General features: G+C 44.4%; 1 protein-coding gene across 1 annotated transcript in view; it reads right to left on the bottom strand.

The window, feature by feature from the left end:
• The window catches only part of RXRG (retinoid X receptor gamma), a 60,103-nt gene extending 44,420 nt beyond the window's left edge, over window positions 1–15,683 (bottom strand). The window contains exon 1 of the mRNA XM_019986703.2: window positions 15,257–15,683. Coding sequence (XP_019842262.1) covers window positions 15,257–15,305 — 49 coding nt within the window. The 5' untranslated portion in view covers window positions 15,306–15,683. The remainder of the gene's footprint in view (window positions 1–15,256) is intronic.
• Window positions 15,684–21,831: the final 6,148 nt, after the last annotated feature.

Below are 21,831 nucleotides of genomic sequence, written 5' to 3'. Positions count from 1 at the left end.
TCTGGTCAGATGACATCTGGTACCTTTTTCCTAGAAAAGTTGATCCCAAGTTCCCTCCTAGATGCAACTCAAGATAAAAGAAAAGAAGCATACCCAACTTCCATCTCAGAAGCCCAGCATGGAGCACTCTCTCCAGAAGAGAGGAGCTGTGAACTTTAGAGTCCACAGCAGCAGGGCAGAGACTCGGAGAACAGCAGAGCAGCCCACCAGGACTCACAGTGCCAGCTCCCTGTGTGGCTGGCATGCAAGAACAGATGCGGAATGAGCAGGTGCTAGGCTTCAGCACGGCACCCATGCTGTCCTCATGGATGGGACATGAGAGGGTTATGGGGAGAGGTGGTCAGTAAGCCTGGCCTGCCGGAGAAGTCATCCAACTCTCCACTTTCTCCTGGAGCCAAACTACAGGGGAGTCTTAAGCCTTTCAGAGACTTTTGTGGTACTTACATAGTACTAGGACTAGGATGCAGAAAGGGGGTACTCTCTTCACATTCTGGAGGGGAACATGGATCATCGGAGGTGTAACTGTGCAGCAATTCTTAAACATATTTATCTCACTAGAAAAATGTCAACCTGGAGTTTCCCTTGGAGCTTCTCCTAGCTTTATTGCTGTTTCATTTCCAAGTGGTGTCCAACTCTCAAGACCCCATGGACTGTAGCCCGCCAGGCTCCTCTGTCCATGGGATTTACCAGGCAAGAATACTGGAGTGGGTTGCCATTTCCTTCTCCAGGGGATCTTCCTGACCCAGGGATCAAACCCGTGCATCCTGCCTTGGAAGGCAGATGCTTTACCTGCTGAGCCATCAGGGAAGCCCACTCTCCTAGCTTAGTTAAGGTCTACTTGTAGAGAGAACAGTCACTCCTGTGTCTGAGGAGGCCGGAACCGTCCAGGAGTTTCAGTCTATCAGGGACACTTGTCTCATAGACAGATGAATTCCAATTGCCATGTTCTAATTACCACAACTGAGGTGAACCACATGCTGTGGGTCCACAGAGAAGTGGCCAAAGGGTTCGAAGGGACAGGTGAGATACTTCTTGTGTGTCCTAAATAGCATCAGGCATTTTCCATACATTAACTTATTCTACCAATTTCCATACTTTAGCTCATTATATCTTGACAATAGGGCTGTGAAGATCATCTCAGCCTTTTACAGATGAATGACAATTTAGGCTTAGCCTCACCCCCAGGCTGCTCCAAGTTCTGGGATGACTTGCTCCCACCTCCTTTGTCTAGAAGAAGTTTTTATTTCTCCTTCAAGGTCTAACTCAAGTATCACCTCCTCCAGGAAGTCTTCCCTGGTATTCTTAATCTGGTTTGATGCCCTTTTCTGTTGTTTATTTCCTTGTATTTGCCATTAAACTGAGAGGGAGAATGGTGTCTGTTTTTGTATCCTCACCACTAGCACGTTTCCCGGCACTAGCCAGGTAGCGAGTGCCAGATCCTAGATTCAAACTGTCAATCTGAAGCCCATGCTGTCTCCTGTGTGCTCTGTCAAGGACAGCAGAGAAGATTTGGAGAGCCACCACATCACAAAGTACAAGTTGACTCAATGATGAAGTGATCTTGAGCTGAAAGTTCATCTGAAGGAGAGAGAAGGGGGCAACTTCCAAGAGCTCAAGCCAGAAAAACCAAAAATCTTCCCAGACGGTCACTGATCAGAAAGAAGAATTTTAGACTCTTCAGCAGCCCTGGAAGACTGTGACAGTTAAAGAAGCCAATGTGTACCTTGAGCCTGCCACTAAGATAACATGTGACAGGTGAGTTAGGAGCCAGCCCAACTTGATGGGCGAGGAGCCGTGAACTTGGCTGGAATGACAGCTGTCTTTCCCAAGCCATCTGAGGGAAACCGACTTTTCCTTCCCTGTGTGGGCTTTCCAAAACTGACCCAAGGACCCTGCATATTCTACTTGAAATGGACCTCAGGGACTGTGCTTTTCATTTCTACGTCCCCAGGCTGATGTCCAGTGCTTCACACCAGCCCAGAGCTATGGGACAGAAGGGAACAAGATTTTCCTTCACACAGTCATCAATCTGAGAGTTACCAAGGTATGCAGCCTGTAACACTGGTGATATGGAACATCTAAAGTGGTGTTTTAAGTGATATGCAAACGTTTAAAATATATTAATTGTTTTATATTCATTTTTACTGTCTCCTTCTGTTTATAGCAAGTGACTCTGCTTCCATCTTTTATATAAAACTATCTTCCTAAAAATCACTATTTAAGTTTTCAAAAAAAAGTAAACTGACCTCAGAAAATTTCTATGTACAAGAACATGTGATATGTTGAATATCATGAAAACAGTATGCAAAGGAATGATGTTTAAGAAACATGAACTGTAATTTGCTGTAGATAAGGAGGGAGAAATGGAGGATAACACAAAATTTCCAGTTCTGTTTTGTTTTGTGTTCATGAATTAAGTTTACTCTTTTTAAATTTTATTTTATATTGAAGTATAGTTGATTTATAATGTTGTGTTTGTTTCAGATGTACAGCAAAGTGACTCAGTTATGTATAGACACTGATTTAATGTTTTGCAGCTATTATTATATGTAGTTATTTGTAACATCTAATACATATAGACAGATATGGAATTTAGCTTTTATTCCACATATAAAAATAAAGTATTGACTAGCTTGATCATTTACTTTAAAAAAAAAAAAAACAACATGAGCTGTACAAAAAATATGAAAATATGGACTTGGGGAAACTCACAAATTGTTTACAGAATAAAATGAGAGGATGTGAGAGAGATTTGAAATTTAAACTACATTATTTTTATTTTATTTAATAATAATACAAATTAAGACAATCAGAATATTCCTTGATTACTCAGTGATGGCAATGGTACATTGAGACAGAATGCAACAACCAGTTAAAGTCAGGTTTACCATGGCCTTTAAAATGTCTGCTGAGTCAATGGCCTAGAAGAGATGGGCTATGTTATAACCATATTTTTATAAGAAAAATTCAAAAAGAAAAACACATCTTCACAAATTTTTATTCTTTGCCTCTCACAACGAATGACCACTGTTGCTTAGAAATAAATAGCTTTGCTTTTAGAAAAGGTGGAAAATAAAGATGAAAGTGTTGTTCAATGGAAAATGAATCCATTCTCCCAAATAGACACTAAAACATTCCTATCTAGGACATTTTTTATCAGTTTCTTCAGCTCTCACTTCTTTTTTTTTTCCCCATGGCCATGTGGGAACTACAGCTAGTACACGTTTTCCAGAAGTTTGGTTTCTAGTCCAAATCCAAAGTCAAGGTTTTCTCTAATGCTTCTATTTGGCTCCTGTGCAGAGGCTGGGAGCCCAATTTTCCCAGCCTCCACAGCCTATCAGCTTTGTTTGCTCCCTGACCACATGCCCTCTAGATCCTCATCAGTCCCTCATATTGTGCCCACTCTCAGATGTTCATTCTCTTTGCACAGCAATAATTTTTATAGAAATTAATTCATCTGATGGGAGAGGGATAGTTGACTTTCTCTGGACCTTCTCTTCTCTCCTGGCAACATACCAAAGAAATGCCTTTCATCTTCCAGGGCTCACTCCCCCCAATAAGAAGGCAGCACCTAGTGGGTTCTAAGATCCCTCCCAATGCTGTTCCATGAACACTGAGGTGGGTAGGACATAGCTCACTGGCATCTAAAAGAAGGACGTGCAGGTGGTGGTGGTCTGGAATGGTCAAGCATAGGCCACTTGCCAAGGGGCCCCTGTCATCATCAGCTGGACCGTGTTAACCCTTCAGGCTGTTCGGGATTCCAGATTGCAGTTTGAGATGCTGACAATGTCACCAGGAACCGAAGAGGTGATGGAATCTGCAAAGTGTTTGATTTTTGAAGTCCATGTGTACCTTGTATGGGCATCTGGAGTGACATCTGTGTGGAATACAAGACTCTGAAGCTGCCCAAATGTCCTAGGTTGGATGGAGGTTGCATCACTTTCCAGTCATGTAAACCTGGGCCAGGAACTTGACCTCTCTGATCTAGCTTCCTCAGCCATAAATGGAGGTATCCATATCTAGCTCAGAGGTGCTAAAACCATTTGAGACCACTAACCCAGGGGTAGCAGTTACAATTACTTACCGCACTATAAAGGTGGTGAGAGAGACCTATGTCTGGCTTGAATACCGTTGTAGAAGATTATGTAAATAGAGTTTAACCCAAGCCACACCAAGAGTAAATGTTCTATTAAGAACAGCTGCCATCAGCCACTAGTCCGAACATACCAGTTGTTTATAATATTAACCACTCCTCTGAGCCCAGAGTGCCCCTCCATCATCGCAGCAACCTCAATCCTTCCCCTTGGATCCTCCAGATCTCCCCATTATCCATCACAACATGGAGATTTCCTCCATGCTAACTTCCATTCTGAATGCCTGGTGCCCTACTGGCTATCACATATTTTAAATTTCACCACAATTATCATTGTGGTGTCTAGCACTGTGCCTGGAACACAGTAGATGCTCAAAAAATATTTGTTGACTGATCAATGAATGTGCTTCCCTAGTGGCTCAGATAGTGAAGAATCTGCCTACAATGTGGCAGACATAGATTCGATCCCTAGGTTGGGAATATCCCCTGGAGAAGGGAATGGCAACCCACTCCAGTATTCTTGCCTGGAGAATCCCATGGACAGAGGAGCCTAGCGAGCTATAGTTCATGGGGTCAAAGAGTGGGACACTACTGAGAGATTAAACACTTTCAATGAATGGAATAGTTCTTTTGTTAACTGATACAACCATATAGGGAGTTCATCAGTAGACATAATTTGCATGAGAAATCTATGTTCCTTATGTTTACCAAAATGAAAATCTCTGAAATCTCTAGATAACAAATTGCATCTGTGTGTTGAGGGGACACTTATTGAGAAAGAAAAGCCCAGGTACTTAGAACTACACAATTCAACCAAGGCAAGGAAGTTGCTTAGCAACCTCATCCTCAGCCAGTAAACATAAAATGTCAAGCATGAGTCTTTCTGATTGGCCAGACAAGGGAACAAATGGCTTGGCATTTCCTCCCCTTAAACTCCTGTGCCTGAGTAGAGAGTTCACTGTCCCATCCTCAGGATGGAATGGAAATTTAGGATGAATCATCAATAATGGTAACACCCAGCCACAGGGAAGGGGACGGAGGTTAAAAAAAAAAATAACTTGCTATTTCTAAGAGTCTGGACTCTCCATTAGAAACCAAGGGAACGTCACGGGGCCGTATCCCAATCTACTTTCTGTCATGGTGGACACAATCTCACAACCAACTTGCCTCCTTTTCGCTAATGGAGGGATGTGTTACATAAGCCTAACAATCGTAGAATATTCAGAAACCTGGCTTGTTCTTCCTAGTCAAAGGGAAACTTGTTCACACGTCTTTTCCCCACTTGGCTCATAATATACAGACAGGCTGCACGGGAGGTAGGGAGGCCTGCAATATGAAGACACTCGAGTGACACTTAAATGTCATCTCCCCCGCTAAGTAAAAACAACAGATAATATTTATTAAGCAATTGCCATGAGCCAGACATAGATCCAAACACTTTACATATACTGACTTAATTCATCCCTACAAACCCCGTTAAGGTTACCAACTTTCATCCCTATTGTACAAATGAAAAACTGGGGGACAGGGAAATTAAATAACTTGCCCGAGAGAACATGGCTAGTATATTATACAAGTAGCATCTGATTCTAGGGCAAAGGCAGCAGACCTGGATTTTAACCCCAGCAGCACCATATGCTATACTGGCTGCGTGGCTCCTTGCAGCAGTTACTCAGGAGTGCTCCTTCCTCTAGCTTTCCCGGGCCCAATTTTTGTCCCCAGCTCTGCCCTTCCTAACCCAACTGTGGCCTCTCTCAGGATTCTGGCTTGGTATTCTCTGCTTTAGATTTTTATTAGAGTATAGTAGATTTACAATGCTTAGTTTCAATTGTATAGCAAAGTGATTCAACTATACATATATTCACTCTTTTTTAGATTCTTTCCCCATGTAGGCCATTACAGAGTACTGAGTAGAGTATCCTATACTATACAGTAGGTCCTTATTAGTTACCTATTTTATATATAGTAGTGTGTACATGACCTGGTACTTTCTGACTAAGATCTATCCCTTCTGATTCTAGCCCCTCATATCAAACCCAAGCCCTGGTTTCCTTCATCAGGTAGGAAACCCAGACCTCAGTTCAACTCAGCTTTTTCCTCTCTTTCTTCCACAGAAGGGTCACTCAGATGCCCAGGATTGGCTGATATACATTTCTTATATTTACACTGCTGTGGCATTTTCAAAAGCACTTTCACATACTCGTCTGAGCTGTACCACCACTCTGAGACTGGACGGGAAAGTATTTTATAGGCACTGAACTCCACTTTTTAACAGATGTGGACATCACATTATTAGCTGAATTCTTACTGAGCGAGAAGCACAAGTAGAAACTGCATTTTTTAATGGGAAGCCTTTTCTGCTACCAACGTCCTTTCTGACTTTCTCAATGGGGAAAATGAAGACACATGATGGAGGTGGGAGCATGTGGGAGAAGAGACACTCCCTCGGCCCGTGTGGCTCAGCCTCCTTGGCCTCTCAGCAGGAATATGAGGACACAGGATGCAGCAGCTGATGAGCTGCGTGCAGCTCCAACCAGCCCGCCAGCCTGAGCCCACACAGCCTGACTCCTGCAGGCCCCACAGGAGGGCTGGCGGGCTGTTCGGGCTGGGGGCGGGGGCTTGCTTCTTCCAGTGCTTGGATGAGGGGGAGGGAGAAATTGGCGGCCCCTCCTTCCTCTCTGCCTCCACTCTCCCCTCCATCCCTCCTTCTCCCTCCATCCCCACCCCTTTCCCTAAAACCTGCAATGATGGAAGTAGTGAAAAGCAGCAAAGATTGATAATCAGCCTCATTATTACCAGCATTATATATAATTATAGCAAAACCTCACTCATTTGGATCAATTGAGAGAAAAATCAGTCTAAATTCGTGACAAGTTGTCAGATTACTTTTAAATTACAATTTTATTACTTCTAAGTAACACACGTGAAGAGTTTGTGTTTCAAGTACCACAAGCTAATGGTTATTAAGTGGGGATTTTATAAAATCTGCTTTAAAAGATTCTTTTGTAATTAACACCCCATTAATATGCTAATGAGATTTCTACTATGCTTTCTTTTTAAATTGCTTAGAAACCAATGAAACTTAAAGAGGCTCAAGACTTCCACAGTCTTACTTGCTTAACAAATCTTTTTTTGTTGTTATTTTTCATGAGTGTGCAAATACAGACTAGTTCCTGCCATGATCAATTTAATCACCATTCCAAATTAATAATATCACAAATTAGTACAGCCATGTTGTTTTAGGGTAGAAATCAGACTTTCAGGACTCGAGGAACCACTTCATTTTCTAGAGAAGTTGCATGACTTGGTCGTGCAGTCAGGGCAAAAACCCTGGGCCTTCTGCTCCCACGTCCAAGCTTATTCCATTCAGTACATACTGCCTTGCATTCGTAAAACTCTTTATAATTGTCTGCTGTGTATTCCCGTATCAATTATTGGTTCTGTCAGTCAAAAAATGCTTGTTGAGGGCTCCTAACTGCGTACCAGGCTCCCTGCTGCTGTTGTTCAGTCACTCAGTCGTGTCCAGCTCTTTGCGACCCCACGGACTGCAGCACGCCAGGCTTCCCTGTCCTTCACCATGTCCCAGAGTTTGCTCAAACTCATGTCCATTGAGTCAATGATGCCATCCCACCATCTCGTCCTCCCTGCTAGGTGCTACAGATATAGCAGGTCCTTGGAGGCCACTGTCTGTTCCATCCAAGCTTCAGACTGACTCAGAGTACTTGGAAGGGAAGAAATTATCCTCATTAGACAGATTAGAAAACTGAGGTTTAGAATGATAATGGGACCCTTTCAAGTAGTTGTTGTGAATTATTAAAGACCTAGAATCTGAGTTTAGTCTGGCACAATTTCTGTCAGCCTCTCTGCACATAATTAATGGCATTTTGCTTACATACCACCCTTCCCACCCAGGACCAAATTTGAACCTTGCTGGTACAGATGGATATTGTGCCATCCCCAACATATTGGAAGCACAAGGGGTTACTGGAGAGTAGGGGCTCCACCAAACAGGACCAGCTGTCTGTCCCTTTAAACCAAATCTATGCACTGGTACTCCATGTACCAGCCCATGAAGACAAAGGTCAGGAAGTGCTCCAGGCATTGACTTACAGTGCCCCCTCTAACCCCTTGTTCCTGAAGTCCTTGAACACCAATTCTGCCCACACCCACCTCTTGAATCCATGACTTCAATCTTTCTCTGTCTCTGTAGGCTTCTTGTTCACATTCTGAGGGGATCTTCCTTACCCAGGGATCAAACCCTGGTCTCCTGCATTGCAGGCAGATTCTTTACTGTCTGAGCCAAGAGGGAAGTCTCAAACAAATCATCAGTTCAGTGTGTCATTAGAGCATGCTTAGTTGCTCATTCATGTCCAACTTTTTGTGACCCTTTGGACTGTATCCTGCCAGGCTCCTCTGTCCATGGGATTTTTCAGGCAGGAATATTAGAGTAGGTTGCGATTTCCTCCTCCAGGGTATCCTCCTGACCCAGGGATCTAACCCGCATCTCCTGTGTCTCCTGCATTGCAGGCAGATTCCTTAACCACTTGGCCATTGTAAAGCCCATGCTCTCCCTAGCCTCTCGATATAAACTGTCTTCTAAAGATTGTAGTTATTTTAAAATGTGGTGAACCATAGAGCAGAAATAGAGACATAGACACAGAAAACAAATGTATGGGTATCAAGGGGAAATGGGTGGGGTGGGAAGAATTGGGAGGTTGGGATTGATTTACATAAACTATTGATACTGTGTATAAAACAGAAAACCAATGAGAACATACTGCCTGGCACAGGGAACTCGACTCAATGCACTGTGGGGACCTAAATGGGAAGGAAATCCAAAAAGAAGGGATATATGTTTATGGATAGCTGCTTCACTTTGTTGTACAGCAGAAACTAACACAGCATTATAAAGCAACTGTACTCCAATAAAAATTAATTTAAAAATACAGAGAACCATATCCTTGGTGCAACATTACCACTGGGTAATGGACATGGTATTATTTGTTCTCAGGTCCTAAATATCTAAATTCCTTGGACCATTCTCAACCTCAGCCCCAAAAAACATCTCCAGGAATAAATCATCTCCAACTGTCCTACAGACTTCAGAACTTGTAACTGGTTTATATACTCCTTCAGAACAGAGGATGAGTCTTAATTCTTGGTGTCCTACACAACCCTTGCATAAACCAGACGCTGAGCCAAGGTGTGCTACCTGAAAGATTGACAGGCCCTCCTGGAGCAGTCTGAAATATTCTTTCCCTCCTGGTGATCTCTAACTTTTGCTCTGTTCCCTGTGTCACTGGGACTGAGAAAACACAGGTATCATGAGCCCCAAGCTTTCCAAGATTGCTTCCCCATGACATTAGGGACCAGCCAAAGGAGAGACAAAAGAGATGCTGAGTCACAGAAATGCAACCCAGGCAACCAGCCTAGAAGGAACATCCCAACATATTTATCAAGCACTTTCTTTACTGCTCCTCTGACTTCTTGTAAATGTATTTTGAGTAAAAGATCACAAGCTTTTCCATTTTTTAAGCTCAGATGCTGAATTCTAAAATCCCAATAGAAATTTGAGCTTGGTCTTGAACCTGCAGACTCTTGCCCTCTCCCTCGCTCCTTTCTCAGTTGCAGTATCTGATAAAAGGAGCCAGCAGGCCCAGGCTGTGCAATTTGAAGTTGAGGAAACTCAGGGGAATATGACTCACTAAGGACACTGGCCTGGGGTGAGGGTATCCTAAAGATTATAGGGATGGGAGGTCCCAGGTCACTGCCCTCTTTCTGCCAGATCTCATAAGTGTCTGTCCTGGAATGATTTGCTAAAATATAATTTTCTGTAACTGGCCCAGAATCGATGCCTTATTAACTTCACTTCAGCCTCTCATAGTGCACAGTCTGACACTTTAAGAACAGGCATGCCTCCTCTAAGAAAAACCTACATACAAAATTTAAGCTGAATATACTACCATAGTCTCCAAGTTTTCTGAAGTAGGAAAGAGAAACAAACTTTTATTGTGTGTTTACAATTTTCCAGCCTTTGTTTTATTGAATCCCTACACTGTGGAATGTTAACCGTTGACCCTGTATAGTTGGTAGTATTGTTATTTCACCAAGACATGAGAGGAGGGCTTTCTATGGCTTAGCCTCCCTCCACATTTCTTTCTGCCACCCCAGGTGGCCCCCAAGGGCACTCAGGAGAACCCAGTTTGTAGAGCATAAGTAGCCACAGGTCCCAGGCAAGCCCCACCTGCATTCCCTGGTGTCCTCATCTGTAACTGATGGGTCCGTTCAGATGAGCTACAAGTCTTTTTCTGGCTTTAAAGATTCAGCTTTTGCAGGGAAGCTGGGGTGGGAGTAGGGGGTAGAGGAAGGGTGAAGAGCTGTGCAGAGCTTCAGAGCTAGTGTTGTTCTTCACTGCTAACTGGGACACAATCAAAATAGTACCAAAACTTCTCTGGAATGATCCCCTAGGAGTAGGCCAACATATTCAACACAGCACATCCCCATGCATTAGCTTATACATTTGACCACAGCCACTTCCCCATCACAACAGAAGAGCTGAGCAGTTGTGACAGAGGCCATAACCAGCTACTGAACCAAGACCTGGGTCAGTCTCAAGAAAGCCACCCAAACCCGGGCCTTCTAGAACAGTCGCATCTTAGATTCCCTGGGCCTCTGTGTTTTCTACTTTCCAATAAGAAAAAAATAGCAGCTTCCTCCGGGAGCCCCTGGCACCCCAGCCACCCAACTCTGGTGGCTAAGTTCTCTGCAGATACAGAAGCTACATAATGAAGGGAAGGAAGAGGTGGAGAATTTTGATTACTCTTTGCATAATTTCTTCCCCCAGTTGCTATTCAGCTCTCTATCTCTTGGTAAGATTGTAAATGTTTCAGAAAATAGTTTATACTAAATATACTCCTTCCTAAATCTCATAAACATTTATTCCTTCCTACATAAACCCTAACCACTTACCTCCATGGTAAGTCCCTATTAGCCACCCACACATTTGTGGAGGGGAAAAATATGTTCTGTCATACACATAAACACACACACACACCCTCCTCCCACATCCTCATATTGCCCTCCACACACAGACACACACATACACACATACACACACACACCTCCAACTCAACCCCTCCTCTATGGCTATTCTTACATAAGAAGGGGACTATTCTACACAAGTGGTCAGACTCAGTAGAGTATGGCTCTTACAAATCATTAGACCCCCAGGGAAAAAGTGAAAGTGTTAGTTGCTCAGTTGAGTCCAACTCTTTGCAACCCCTTGGACTGTAGCCCACCAGGCTCCTCTGTCCATGGGATTCTCCAGGCAAAAATACTGTAGTGGATAACCATGCCCTTCTCCAGGGGGTCTTCCTGACCCAGGGAAGATCTCTTGCATTTCAGCCATATTCTTTACCATCTGAGCCACCAGGGAAGACCCAGGTCCCCAGAATAAGCCAGCAACTAATTCTCCAGAGGCCACCATTGCACCTGAGTGACTGCTAAGTTACCGTGTACTCAAGGCCAGGCTCCTATGTCTACAGCTGCTAGGCAGTGGCGTGACTGGCTTGGGGTTCCTCATCCCTTCAAGGGATGTCCTGCTGCTTAGCTTCCTGTGGCAACTCTGTGGCCCACAGAAGTTGTGAGAGGCAGCTCAGCACCGCTTGGACTCAGGACCAGACTGCCTGGGTTCAAAGCCTTGGCTGTGCCATTTTCCAACTCTGGGACCTTAAAATGAGTTATTGAAGCTTACCATGCCTCAGTTTCCTCGTCTGTAAAAGGAGTGTAATAATGATGGTAATAATACCCACTCAAGGAGTTGTCATGAGGATTAAATAAGATGATAATGGTGAAGTGCTTACAATGGTAGTGGGCACTTAGTAAGTGCTACTGTGGGCTTGTTAAATGAAATGAGACAAGTCCCCTCTCCCCTGATCTCCTTTTCACCCTGAGGATTACTGCACAATTGGAAGGGGGATTACAGGATTTGTTCTGCCATCTTCTTAGAGGCTGCAACTGTCTCATCCAGGCAAACAAATCTCTTACTGGGCAGCTGGCAGAAAAAAAGAACAGAAAGGTTCTTACCTCATCACATGGGAGACGCTAGAGCTAGGCAAGTGGGCACCTTGGTGGGGCCACTGCAACCCAGCTAGTCCCCACCCTGCGGCCAGTTTGCCCAGTGTCTCGTTCACTGATGGGAGGATGGTCTGATATCTGGTAAGCACAGCCCAGACACAAATCCCAGGTGTTATTTCCCAAGGGTGACATTGCTGCCCTAGAGATTCTCAGAAATCAAGGGAGCCCTCTGCGGTTCCGCTTGCTAATACATAAGAGGGCAGAGGTTATACACTAAATAATTTAATATGTGTGGTGCAACTTGCCTCATTGAGGCAGAAGGAGTGAGAGACTGTAGGCTACATCTGCTTCAGACTTCAGGTCTCCCCAGCACCTGCAGGGATGTCCTTCTCCCTCCCACCTCCCCCCTCACCTCTGCAAGTTCTCAGGCAGACCTTCCTACAGATGGGGCCCTTACCTCTGCTCAATGTTTCTGCCTCTTAGCTGGCAAATACAAACACAATGGAAAACCTCAGTACAACTAAACCAAATAATTGTTCTCCTCCCTCAGGAATGGGGAGGAAAAGGAGCATCAGGGCAGACGTTTCAACAGCCTAATCCTTCCCCTTCCCCCCATGGTTATATCAGCCTACTCTTGCATGGCCCAGCCATTGTGTTTCCTTTTATCTGAAACCTAATTACACTAAATACCAGAGCCCCCACAATTATGAAAATTTAAACCAGCAACGTATGTGGGTCTTTACGAATTTAATTTTATTTCCCCAGATTCCTAATTCATTATTCTACAGTAATTCTTGATTTTTAAATTAATTTGCATGTTAGTACTTGGGCAGAATAGAGGGGACAAAAATATTAACTTTTATTAAACACCAAACATATAGACAACACTCTATATCTGCTTTTTCAAGCATTTGCACGTTTAATACTCACAACATGGTCTGAGATGGGATTTTAAACTACAATTTAGAGATGAGGCTCAGAGAGGTTCAATATCTTGCCTAAGGTCACACAGCTAGTAAGTAAAAACCTGGGAACCAAACTCAGTTCTCTCTCTATATATAGATAGATAGAGAGATAGATAAAGATAGATATCTTTCATGCTCTTTCCACTGCATCAGATAGAGGGAATGCTATTAGAAGTTTGACTCAGGGGCTTTTCTAGAAGGGCTGTCCTCCTCAACCCCATATAACCTTAGCCTGCTACTGCCTTCCTTGAGGCCTCAGTTTACCCATCTATATTAGGAGAGGACTAAGGCACTCTTTGAGGCCTCAGGATATTACTATCCCAAGATTCCAGACAGCAGCTCCCAGAGAATTTTGGACTAGACCTTCTTTCCTCAGACTGTCTCTTCCTACACCTGTCCACCTTCAATCCTTTTATTCACCCCAACCATCTCAGAGGGTCTCCTTGGCAGTTAAGAAGCCATAACCTCACAGACCTCGAGGGTCCCAAGAATCTCATGGATAGGCATGTTCTTCAGACAACTGAACTCAGAAGGAAAAGGAAAAAGCGCCTCTCAGCTGAGAATGGGACCAAGATGGGAGTCAGGAAGGCTTTTCACAGCGCCCAACTGTACACTGAAGATCAGAGGTCCACTTCACAGCCTTGGCCACCACACTCGCTGGGTCACATCACAAGACTGGCCCCAGTAACTTCAACATTGTCTCCCCCAGAACGTGTGGCCAGGGTCCCTCACCCATCGGATCCAAGCAGCAACCTCCTTCTGCATGCAATGGTGCACACACCATGCCGTATTACAATGTGTCTGCGCAATGACAAGCTTGCCCAGTACAAATAGTACAGACTCTATCTCATGAACGTCTGTGTTACGAGCACCTAACTTCATGCTTGGCCCATAAAAACTGCCCAACGCATCCCGAATAAATAAGCAAACCCCCTGGCTTAATGTCTCCAGGACAGGGACCCCATCCGCTTCCAGTGTCCCACCACACTTTATGGAGGGGCATGCCCAGTGGAATAGGCAAACTTTGCTCCCAACCCTTCAGATGAATTGCCTATCTGTCCTCACAGGAGGTGGGGAGGGCAGGGACTTTTCAGTCCTCAAGACCTAACAAGAATTTCTGCTTTGTCGTGCCTGCCAGTGTCTGCTCTCCCCTTTGGCTCCTAAGAACCCAAACCTCCTGCCACCAGCTGACAAGTCAGAGGCAGTTGGTCAGCTGTTGGGCCCATTTACCCAAAGCTGGGCTACTGTGCTGCTTCTGTCACTGAGTCAAAGGAGCCTTGGGACCAAAGTGCCTGGGTGTGAGGGCGGCTCCTGGGAAGTGCCACCTGGCTGCCCTGCCTGGCTTGGCAACCTGGAGCTCCAGCTGCCTGTTCTCTGCTATGAGAGCCCAGATCCCCCTCCCACCACGCCCAGATCTCTAGACCCTCAGAGTGGAGGTGGTGGCAGTGACCCTGGAAGTGGAATTGGGGACAGCAGCAGGGGAGGGGACAAGAGGCTATTAGCAAATCAAAAGGGGAGAAAACAGAGGAAGGAAAACACGGTAGCAAATTAAAGCACTACGTTTTCTTTTTAAAAAATGCAATTCTAGGGAAATCTGCTTTTAAATGAAACAATCAGTCTGTTGTTATGAAGTATCTCAGGTACCCTTAATATTGACAAAACCTTTTCCGTCATTTTTTTTTTTTTTCTCACGGCAAGCTGGGTATTAGGTTCATCCCAGTAATTTCCTCTTCCCTCTTCCATTCTTCACACCCCCACAAACCCACTGAGTTAGAACAATGCTCTCTGTCTACCTTTGTCTCAGACATACTCCCAAGCATGTTGGTTCAGGCTCTCCTTAGAATATCCCCATACCCTCCCATCTGTTCACTCATTCGAATGTGCAAACAGATTCTCACCTACGGACCGTTCTCTCCCACTCTCCCTCCCTCCCTCTCCCCATCCGTGCCCCTCACTCCTGCCCGCGCGCTCACACACACACTCACACGGAAACACACTATAGACGCCGATAAACACACATGCCCTCCTTCCCAATTCAATCCTAATCCAGTTATCCGGATCTCCCCATCTCCGCTCGATCTCTCCAGACGGTCCCGGCGTTGAAGCCGTGTGAAACACTCACCTCCAAAGCCTGTGGGAAACTTCATGAAGTGAGAATAATTTCCATACATGTTGACTCTTCAGTTCATAGTCCTCCCGGGCGCGTCTGCTCAGTGGCTCGGCCTCTCCCTGCTCCCAGGCGCAGCCGGGCTCCCTTCAACTTGGGCTAACAAGAGTGGTCATCGCTTCCTAGCAGCCCGGGCAGCTCGGGCTGGGCCAGCCCTCTGGGATTAGTCAGGAATCTGCCTCTCGATCTGAGCGTCCACATCGTGCGTCGAGCCGGCGGTGGCGGCAGCAGCTGGTGCCTGTCAGTAATCACGCATAATGCCGCCGCCGCCGCTGCCACACTGCCACCGCCGCGCTGCCGCGGGAGGCAGATCCTGTTGCTAGTTTGATTAAGTCGGGGCAGGGCTGCTGCGTGCGACTCTTACAGCTCCCGGCTGGTCCCCAGAGGTCCCCACCGGTGGCACGATCTGTTATCTAGGAAGCCAATCGATGTGTGACTGACCCAGAGTAGGTCAGGACAGAGGAGGGGGAAGTGGGGAGGGACTCTTTAGATGTCTTTTCTTTGACTTGCACCCCCCCCCCAAATCAATGGGGTTTTATTAAAATGGGTTTCTTCCCTATGGCTTCTAGCTATCCAATGCACTTGGTGTTTGACCTGGGAAAGGAGGTGGGGATGGGGCGAAGAGGGAACAGACCCCTTCATAAACCCAAGATTGGCCAAGAGTGAGAGGTCTTCCCCAACTTGGGAAAAACTAATCCAGATTGGCCCTTAGACTTGGAGTAAGCACCCCCTGCTCTGGTAGCTGGAAGCATTAGTCTGTGCTCAAATGGTCGAAGCTTGAGAAGGGCAGTTAGGAGCCAGAGCTCACTCACACAGAACACAGTACAGGTAGGGAAGACAGGCAGGTGGTGCTCTGGTATGTCACTGAAGGGAAGCATTCACCTTATATACCACTGTCATCAGGCTGCCTGTTCAAAAAGTGCCATTGAGTCCTCGCTGACACAGAGCTTCTTTGGTGGAACCGACCCACAGATCATAGAGTCTATGCATCCCTTTGATGTTTGGATCTGCTATATGGTTTTCCTGACAAGCCACTGCTCCACCTATATTTGAACACCTCCAGTAATGGGAAGCTCACTATCATTTCATTCCATTCCATTTCTGAACAGCTCACGAGAAAGTTTTCACTGAGCTAAAATCTGTCTCCTTCAGGATGGGGAACACAGGTATACCTGTGGCAGATTCATTTCGATATTTGGCAAAACTAATACAATATTGTAAAGTTTAAAAATAAAATAAAATTAAAAAAAAAAGAAAACGAAGATCATGGCATCTGGTCCCATCACTTCATGGCAAATAGATGGGGAAACAGTGGAAACAGTGGCAGACTTTATTTTTGGGGGCTCCAAAATCACTGCAGATGGTGATTGCAGCCATGAAATTAAAAGATACTTACTCCTTGGAAGGAAAGTTATGACCAACCTAGATAGCATATTCAAAAGCAGAGACATTACTTTGCCAACAAAGGTCCGTCTAGTCAAGGCTATGGTTTTTCCATTGGTCATGTATAGATGTGAGAGTTGAACTGTGAAGAAAGCTGAGGGCTGAAGAATTGATGCTTTTGAACTGTGGTGTTGGAGAAGACTCTTGAGAGTCCCTTGGACTGCAAGGAGATCCAACCAGTCCATTCTAAAGGAGATCAGCCCTAGGTATTCTTTGGAAGGAATGATGCTAAAGCTGAAACTCCAGTACTTTGGCCACCTTGTACAAAGAGTTGACTCATTGGAAAAGACTCTGATGCTGGGAGGGATTGGGGGCAGGAGGAGAAGGGGACGACAGAGGATGAGATGGCTGGATGGCATCACCGACTCGATGGACGTGAGTTTGAGTGAACTCCAGGAGATGGTGATGGACAGGGAGGCCTAGCATGCTGCGATTCATGGGGTTGCAAAGAGTCGGACATGACTGAGCGACTGAACTGAACTGAACTGAAACCATTTATAAATGTCCCCCCCACATATCCCTGAAATTTTGCATTTTTTTCAATCACTTTTTTCACTCAGATGGATAATTTTTATGGTCTATTTTCTGTAATTTTTCTTATGGTATCCAGGATGGCTGAGTCAAATAAAATCTTACTTTATCATGCAGAAGTAGAAAAAAATAAAAAATAAAAAAAAAGAATAAAATCTGTCTCCTCCCCACTGCTTCTGCCCACAGGTTCTAGGCTACTCCCTGGGGCCACACAGGAGAAGCCTGTGGGGTCTTCCACAATAGGATCATCTGCAAATTCAGAGATAAATCTCCCAAGGCCATAATCTACATTCTCTAGGCATTCTTGTCTTTTATTCATTTCACATATCACCAACTGTTCAAGTCTATTCACAATCTATCCTTCTTCTATGAATGTACTTCAATTTACATAGATACCCTTATGGTAGGGAAAGGGGTCAGCCAGACTTGGATGCAATACTCCATATATGGTCCAAATCTTCTCCTCGTGGTGCATGTATTGGGAGGGCAATGGGGGTGCTCTCAGCACACCCACCAGAGGTCAGGGTCATAATCTGAGCTCTGAGGGTTTTCTTCAGATGCAGCACTGCACATAGACAGCCACAGAGGCAGTCAAATCAGAGTCCCATGGTGGGGAAATAAAAAGCAAGGTTCACATGGTAGGAGAGCCCAGAACAAAAGCTAAGAATAAAAGGCTAGAGGCAGGAACAGAATCGTGATGGCAAGAGGGGAGGAGGCCAAGAGGGAGGGTCAGAGCAAAAGCAGGTCAGAAAGGAGGAAGAAAGATCAGGCCAGCACTGTGAAGAGTCTTGTTGCCCAGAGCTCCCCTAACAGGCCTCTGGTCTCAGAACATCAGCTGAGACCCACATGGACGTGACCAGTGAGAAACATACATGGAATATCATTTGCTAAATTGCATTAGCTCTGGGCAGCCTCACATGCTTATTCATGTAGGAATTGATAAATCCCTCCCCCCAAGTTGTATTTTATGCACATCCCCCATTCCATTCTTGGGCAATTGGTTTGAGAATCAATAAGCAGTATCTTCCTATGTTCCTCTGAAATGAAAATGTTTAAATTCGTCATCCCAGAATTTTTGAGATCCTGCTTCCTTTGTCCAGTGTATTTTTTAATCCTCTCCCCATATAATGACTTCTGAAGATCTGATGAACTGCTTTCCATATTTTATACAACTCATGGATAACAATATTGAAAAGGATATAACAAGGACATCTTACAGCCTACCACTAGAAAGTCCAATCATTAGTATCATTGACCCTTTGTTCTGTCACTTGCTAGTTTTATGGCCTGGAGAAGCCATGCCTAAAAAGAAAGTACCAATTCAGGAGCCAGTCTTGCTGGGTATAAATCCCAAGTCCATTGCTTATAACCTCAAGATATTGGCAAGTTACTAAATCTCCCTGAGCCTCCATTACCACATAGGTTTGTTGTGAGGGTTAAACCAGCCATGTATGCGTGCTCAGTCACCCAGTCATGTCTGACTCTTTGCAACCCTATGGACTGTAGCCCTCCAGGCTCCTCTGTCCATGGGATTCTCCAGTCAAGAATACTGGAGTGAGTTGCCATTTCCTCCTCCAGGGGATCTTCCAGACCCAGGAATCGAACCCATGTCTCCTGCTTTGCAGGTGGATTCTTTACCACTGAGCCATCTGTCAAGCCAATACGTATTAAACACTTAGAATATGCCAGAAACATAGTAAATGTGCAAGCTATGTGTGTAAACTATTTTGATGATGATAATGATAATGATGATTATGATGATGCTATAGCTCAAAGCAAGTCGATTAACCCCTTGTTTCCCTTTTCTCATCTGTAAAATAATGGAGCAGGGTTAGATATGTTTTAAAATTTCCTTCAACTTTAAAATTCAATACAAACTATAATATATACACACCACTATATTTAAAATAGATAACCAACAAGGATCTATCGTATAACACAGGGAACTACACTCAATACCTTTTAATAAACCATAGTAGAGAATAATCTGAAAATAATATGTGTGTGTGTGTGTGTGTGTGTGTGTGTGTGTGTATAACTGACTTACTTTATGGTACATCTGAACCTAATACAACATTGTATGGAGAAGGCAATGGCACCCCACTCCAATACTCTTGCCTGGAAAATCCCATGGATGGAGGAGCCTGTTGGGCTGCAGTCCATGGGGTTGCTGAGTCGGACACGACTGAGTGACTTCACTTTCAATTTTCACTTTTCACTTTCCTGCATTGGAGAAGGAAATGGCAACCCACTCCAGGGTTCTTGCCTGGAGAATCCCAGGGATGGGGGAGCCTGGCGGGCTGCCATCTATGGGGTCCCACAAGAGTCAGACACAACTGAAGTGACTTAGCGGCAGCAGCAACAATATTGTAATTCAACTATACTTCAATAAAAAAATAATAAATCTAATAAAATTTGTAAAATAAAGTAGAAAAATCCAATGCAAATTAATTCACTACCCATCCATTATTGTCCATTTTCTCCCGAGAGGTATCTGAAGGAAGCATCTCGCTGAAGTACCAACAACATTTTCTATGGTACTTCTGTCAGAGAAGAAAATGAGTTGCTCCAACATAATCGGCTTTTTGGTGAACAGGTGCTGGCAAGGGTTCTTCCAAGTCCTATAAAGCCATCCTTTAGCAAGCTCGCTGTAGAGCCTTGTCCAAGGTCAGTGTCAAGATGATCTGTTGGCAGTTTGTGGTGGACTCCGCTTTCTTCCCCTTGTGCTAAATTAGGTGAACTGTCTATTTCCTTTCCTCCCAGAATGAAGACCAGATTCCTTAGTCTGGCATGGAAAGGCCTACCATGCCATCTCATCCTACCTTTTGAGCCTTACAGAGGGAAAGTGTGCTGGTTCAGTTATGTGAGGCCCCCACTGTCCAGCTGTGTGGTCTTGGGCAAGCTCATTTATTCTCTGGGAAAACACCCACACTGCCAACCTCACTGAGGTTTCTGGGTTTGGTTTTGTTTTATGGATCAAATGTGATGAGAGCTGTGCATGCATTTTGGTTTAGTTTGGGGTTTTGTCTGTTTGTTTTATACTAAGAAGTTCTATGCAAACAAGGAAGTCATATTTTCTTGCTTTTCTTTCTTCCCTTTCTCTGATGGTCCCTTCTGCTCTGGCTAACTTGCTTACTCACTGTGGGAGCCCAATATGCTCATTCCAACTTCTAGTTCATTGTTCATACCCAGTTACCCTCTCCCAACAAAATTTTTCCACATAAACACTAAAACACACAATAGGTGCTCAATAACTATTTTTGCATTAAAAAATGCTTGACATGATCAGATCAGATCAGATCAGTCGCTCAGTCGTGTCCGACTCTTTGCGACCCCATGAATCGCAGCACACCAGGCCTCCCTGTCCATCACCAACTCCTGGAGTTCACTGAGACGTCCATCGAGTCAGTGATGCCATCCAGCCATCTCATCCTCTGTCGTCCCCTTCTCCTCCTGCCCCCAATCCCTCCCAGCATCAGAGTCTTTTCCAATGAGTCAACTCTTCGCATGAGGTGGCCAAAGTCCTGGAGTTTCAGCTTTAGCATCATTCCTTCCAAAGAAATCCCAGGGCTAATCTCCTTCACAATGGACTGGTTGGATCTCCTTGCAGTCCAAGGGGCTCTCAAGAGTCTTTTCCAACACCACAGTTCAAAAGCATCAATTCTTCAGCGCTCAGCCTTCTTCACAGTCCAACTCTCACATTCATACATGACCACAGGAAAAACCATAGCCTTGACTAGACGAACCTTTGTTGGCAAAGTAATGTCTCTGCTTTTGAATATGCTATCTAGGTTGGTCATAACTTTCCTTCCAAGGAGTAAGCGTCTTTTAATTTCATGGCTGCAGTCACATGATTAGACCCCAAATATCCCAGCCTGCTGTCCTTATGGGTTACCCTCCATCTGGTTTAACATTCCATAACAAGCCATAACGTACTAAGCCTAAAGCACAAAAAATATGAATGTAGCTTTTCTTTCTAATCCACATTTTTTGCTTGGCACCACTGTGCCTTGTTTAAGATCGTTATTGATATAACAACTTTATCCTGAGCTAAGCCCTTCTCAGATAACCCTGTGTCTCACTCACTCCAGTGTCTCCAGCTGGTCCTGAATTTTCACTAGGATGTCAAACTAAAAACCAAACACTCAGTGTCCATACTGGGAATCACCAAATCCATTCATGAGAATTCTGAGCTTACTTCTTGTTAAGGCTAATAATTTTTCTCCTTAAACAATATGTTCTGCTTTTATGAAAGCCATTTGTGCCTTTGGATAAATGAAAAGGGCATGTGTTTTCACTAGTATGTTCAACACAGACTCAATTTAACATCTTATATTCACTCTGGTAATGAAAGGATATAGATTTAACATTGGTCTTTCTTTTTTTTTTTTTTTTTTGCTTTTGAGTAAATGGTGATAGAAATAATAATTTGCAGTGAACACAAATGAAAAGCCAAAGTTACTTATTTGCCAATTGCCGGCATTAAATATAAGATTTAGCCACAAATATCTCCACACTGAGGTTATGGATTAATATTTTTATATTTGTGTAGTACT

Source organism: Bos indicus, chromosome 3 (assembly GCF_029378745.1).
Source record: "Bos indicus isolate NIAB-ARS_2022 breed Sahiwal x Tharparkar chromosome 3, NIAB-ARS_B.indTharparkar_mat_pri_1.0, whole genome shotgun sequence".
Lineage (NCBI taxonomy): Eukaryota > Metazoa > Chordata > Mammalia > Artiodactyla > Bovidae > Bos > Bos indicus.
This window is presented reverse-complemented; position numbering and strand designations above follow the sequence as displayed.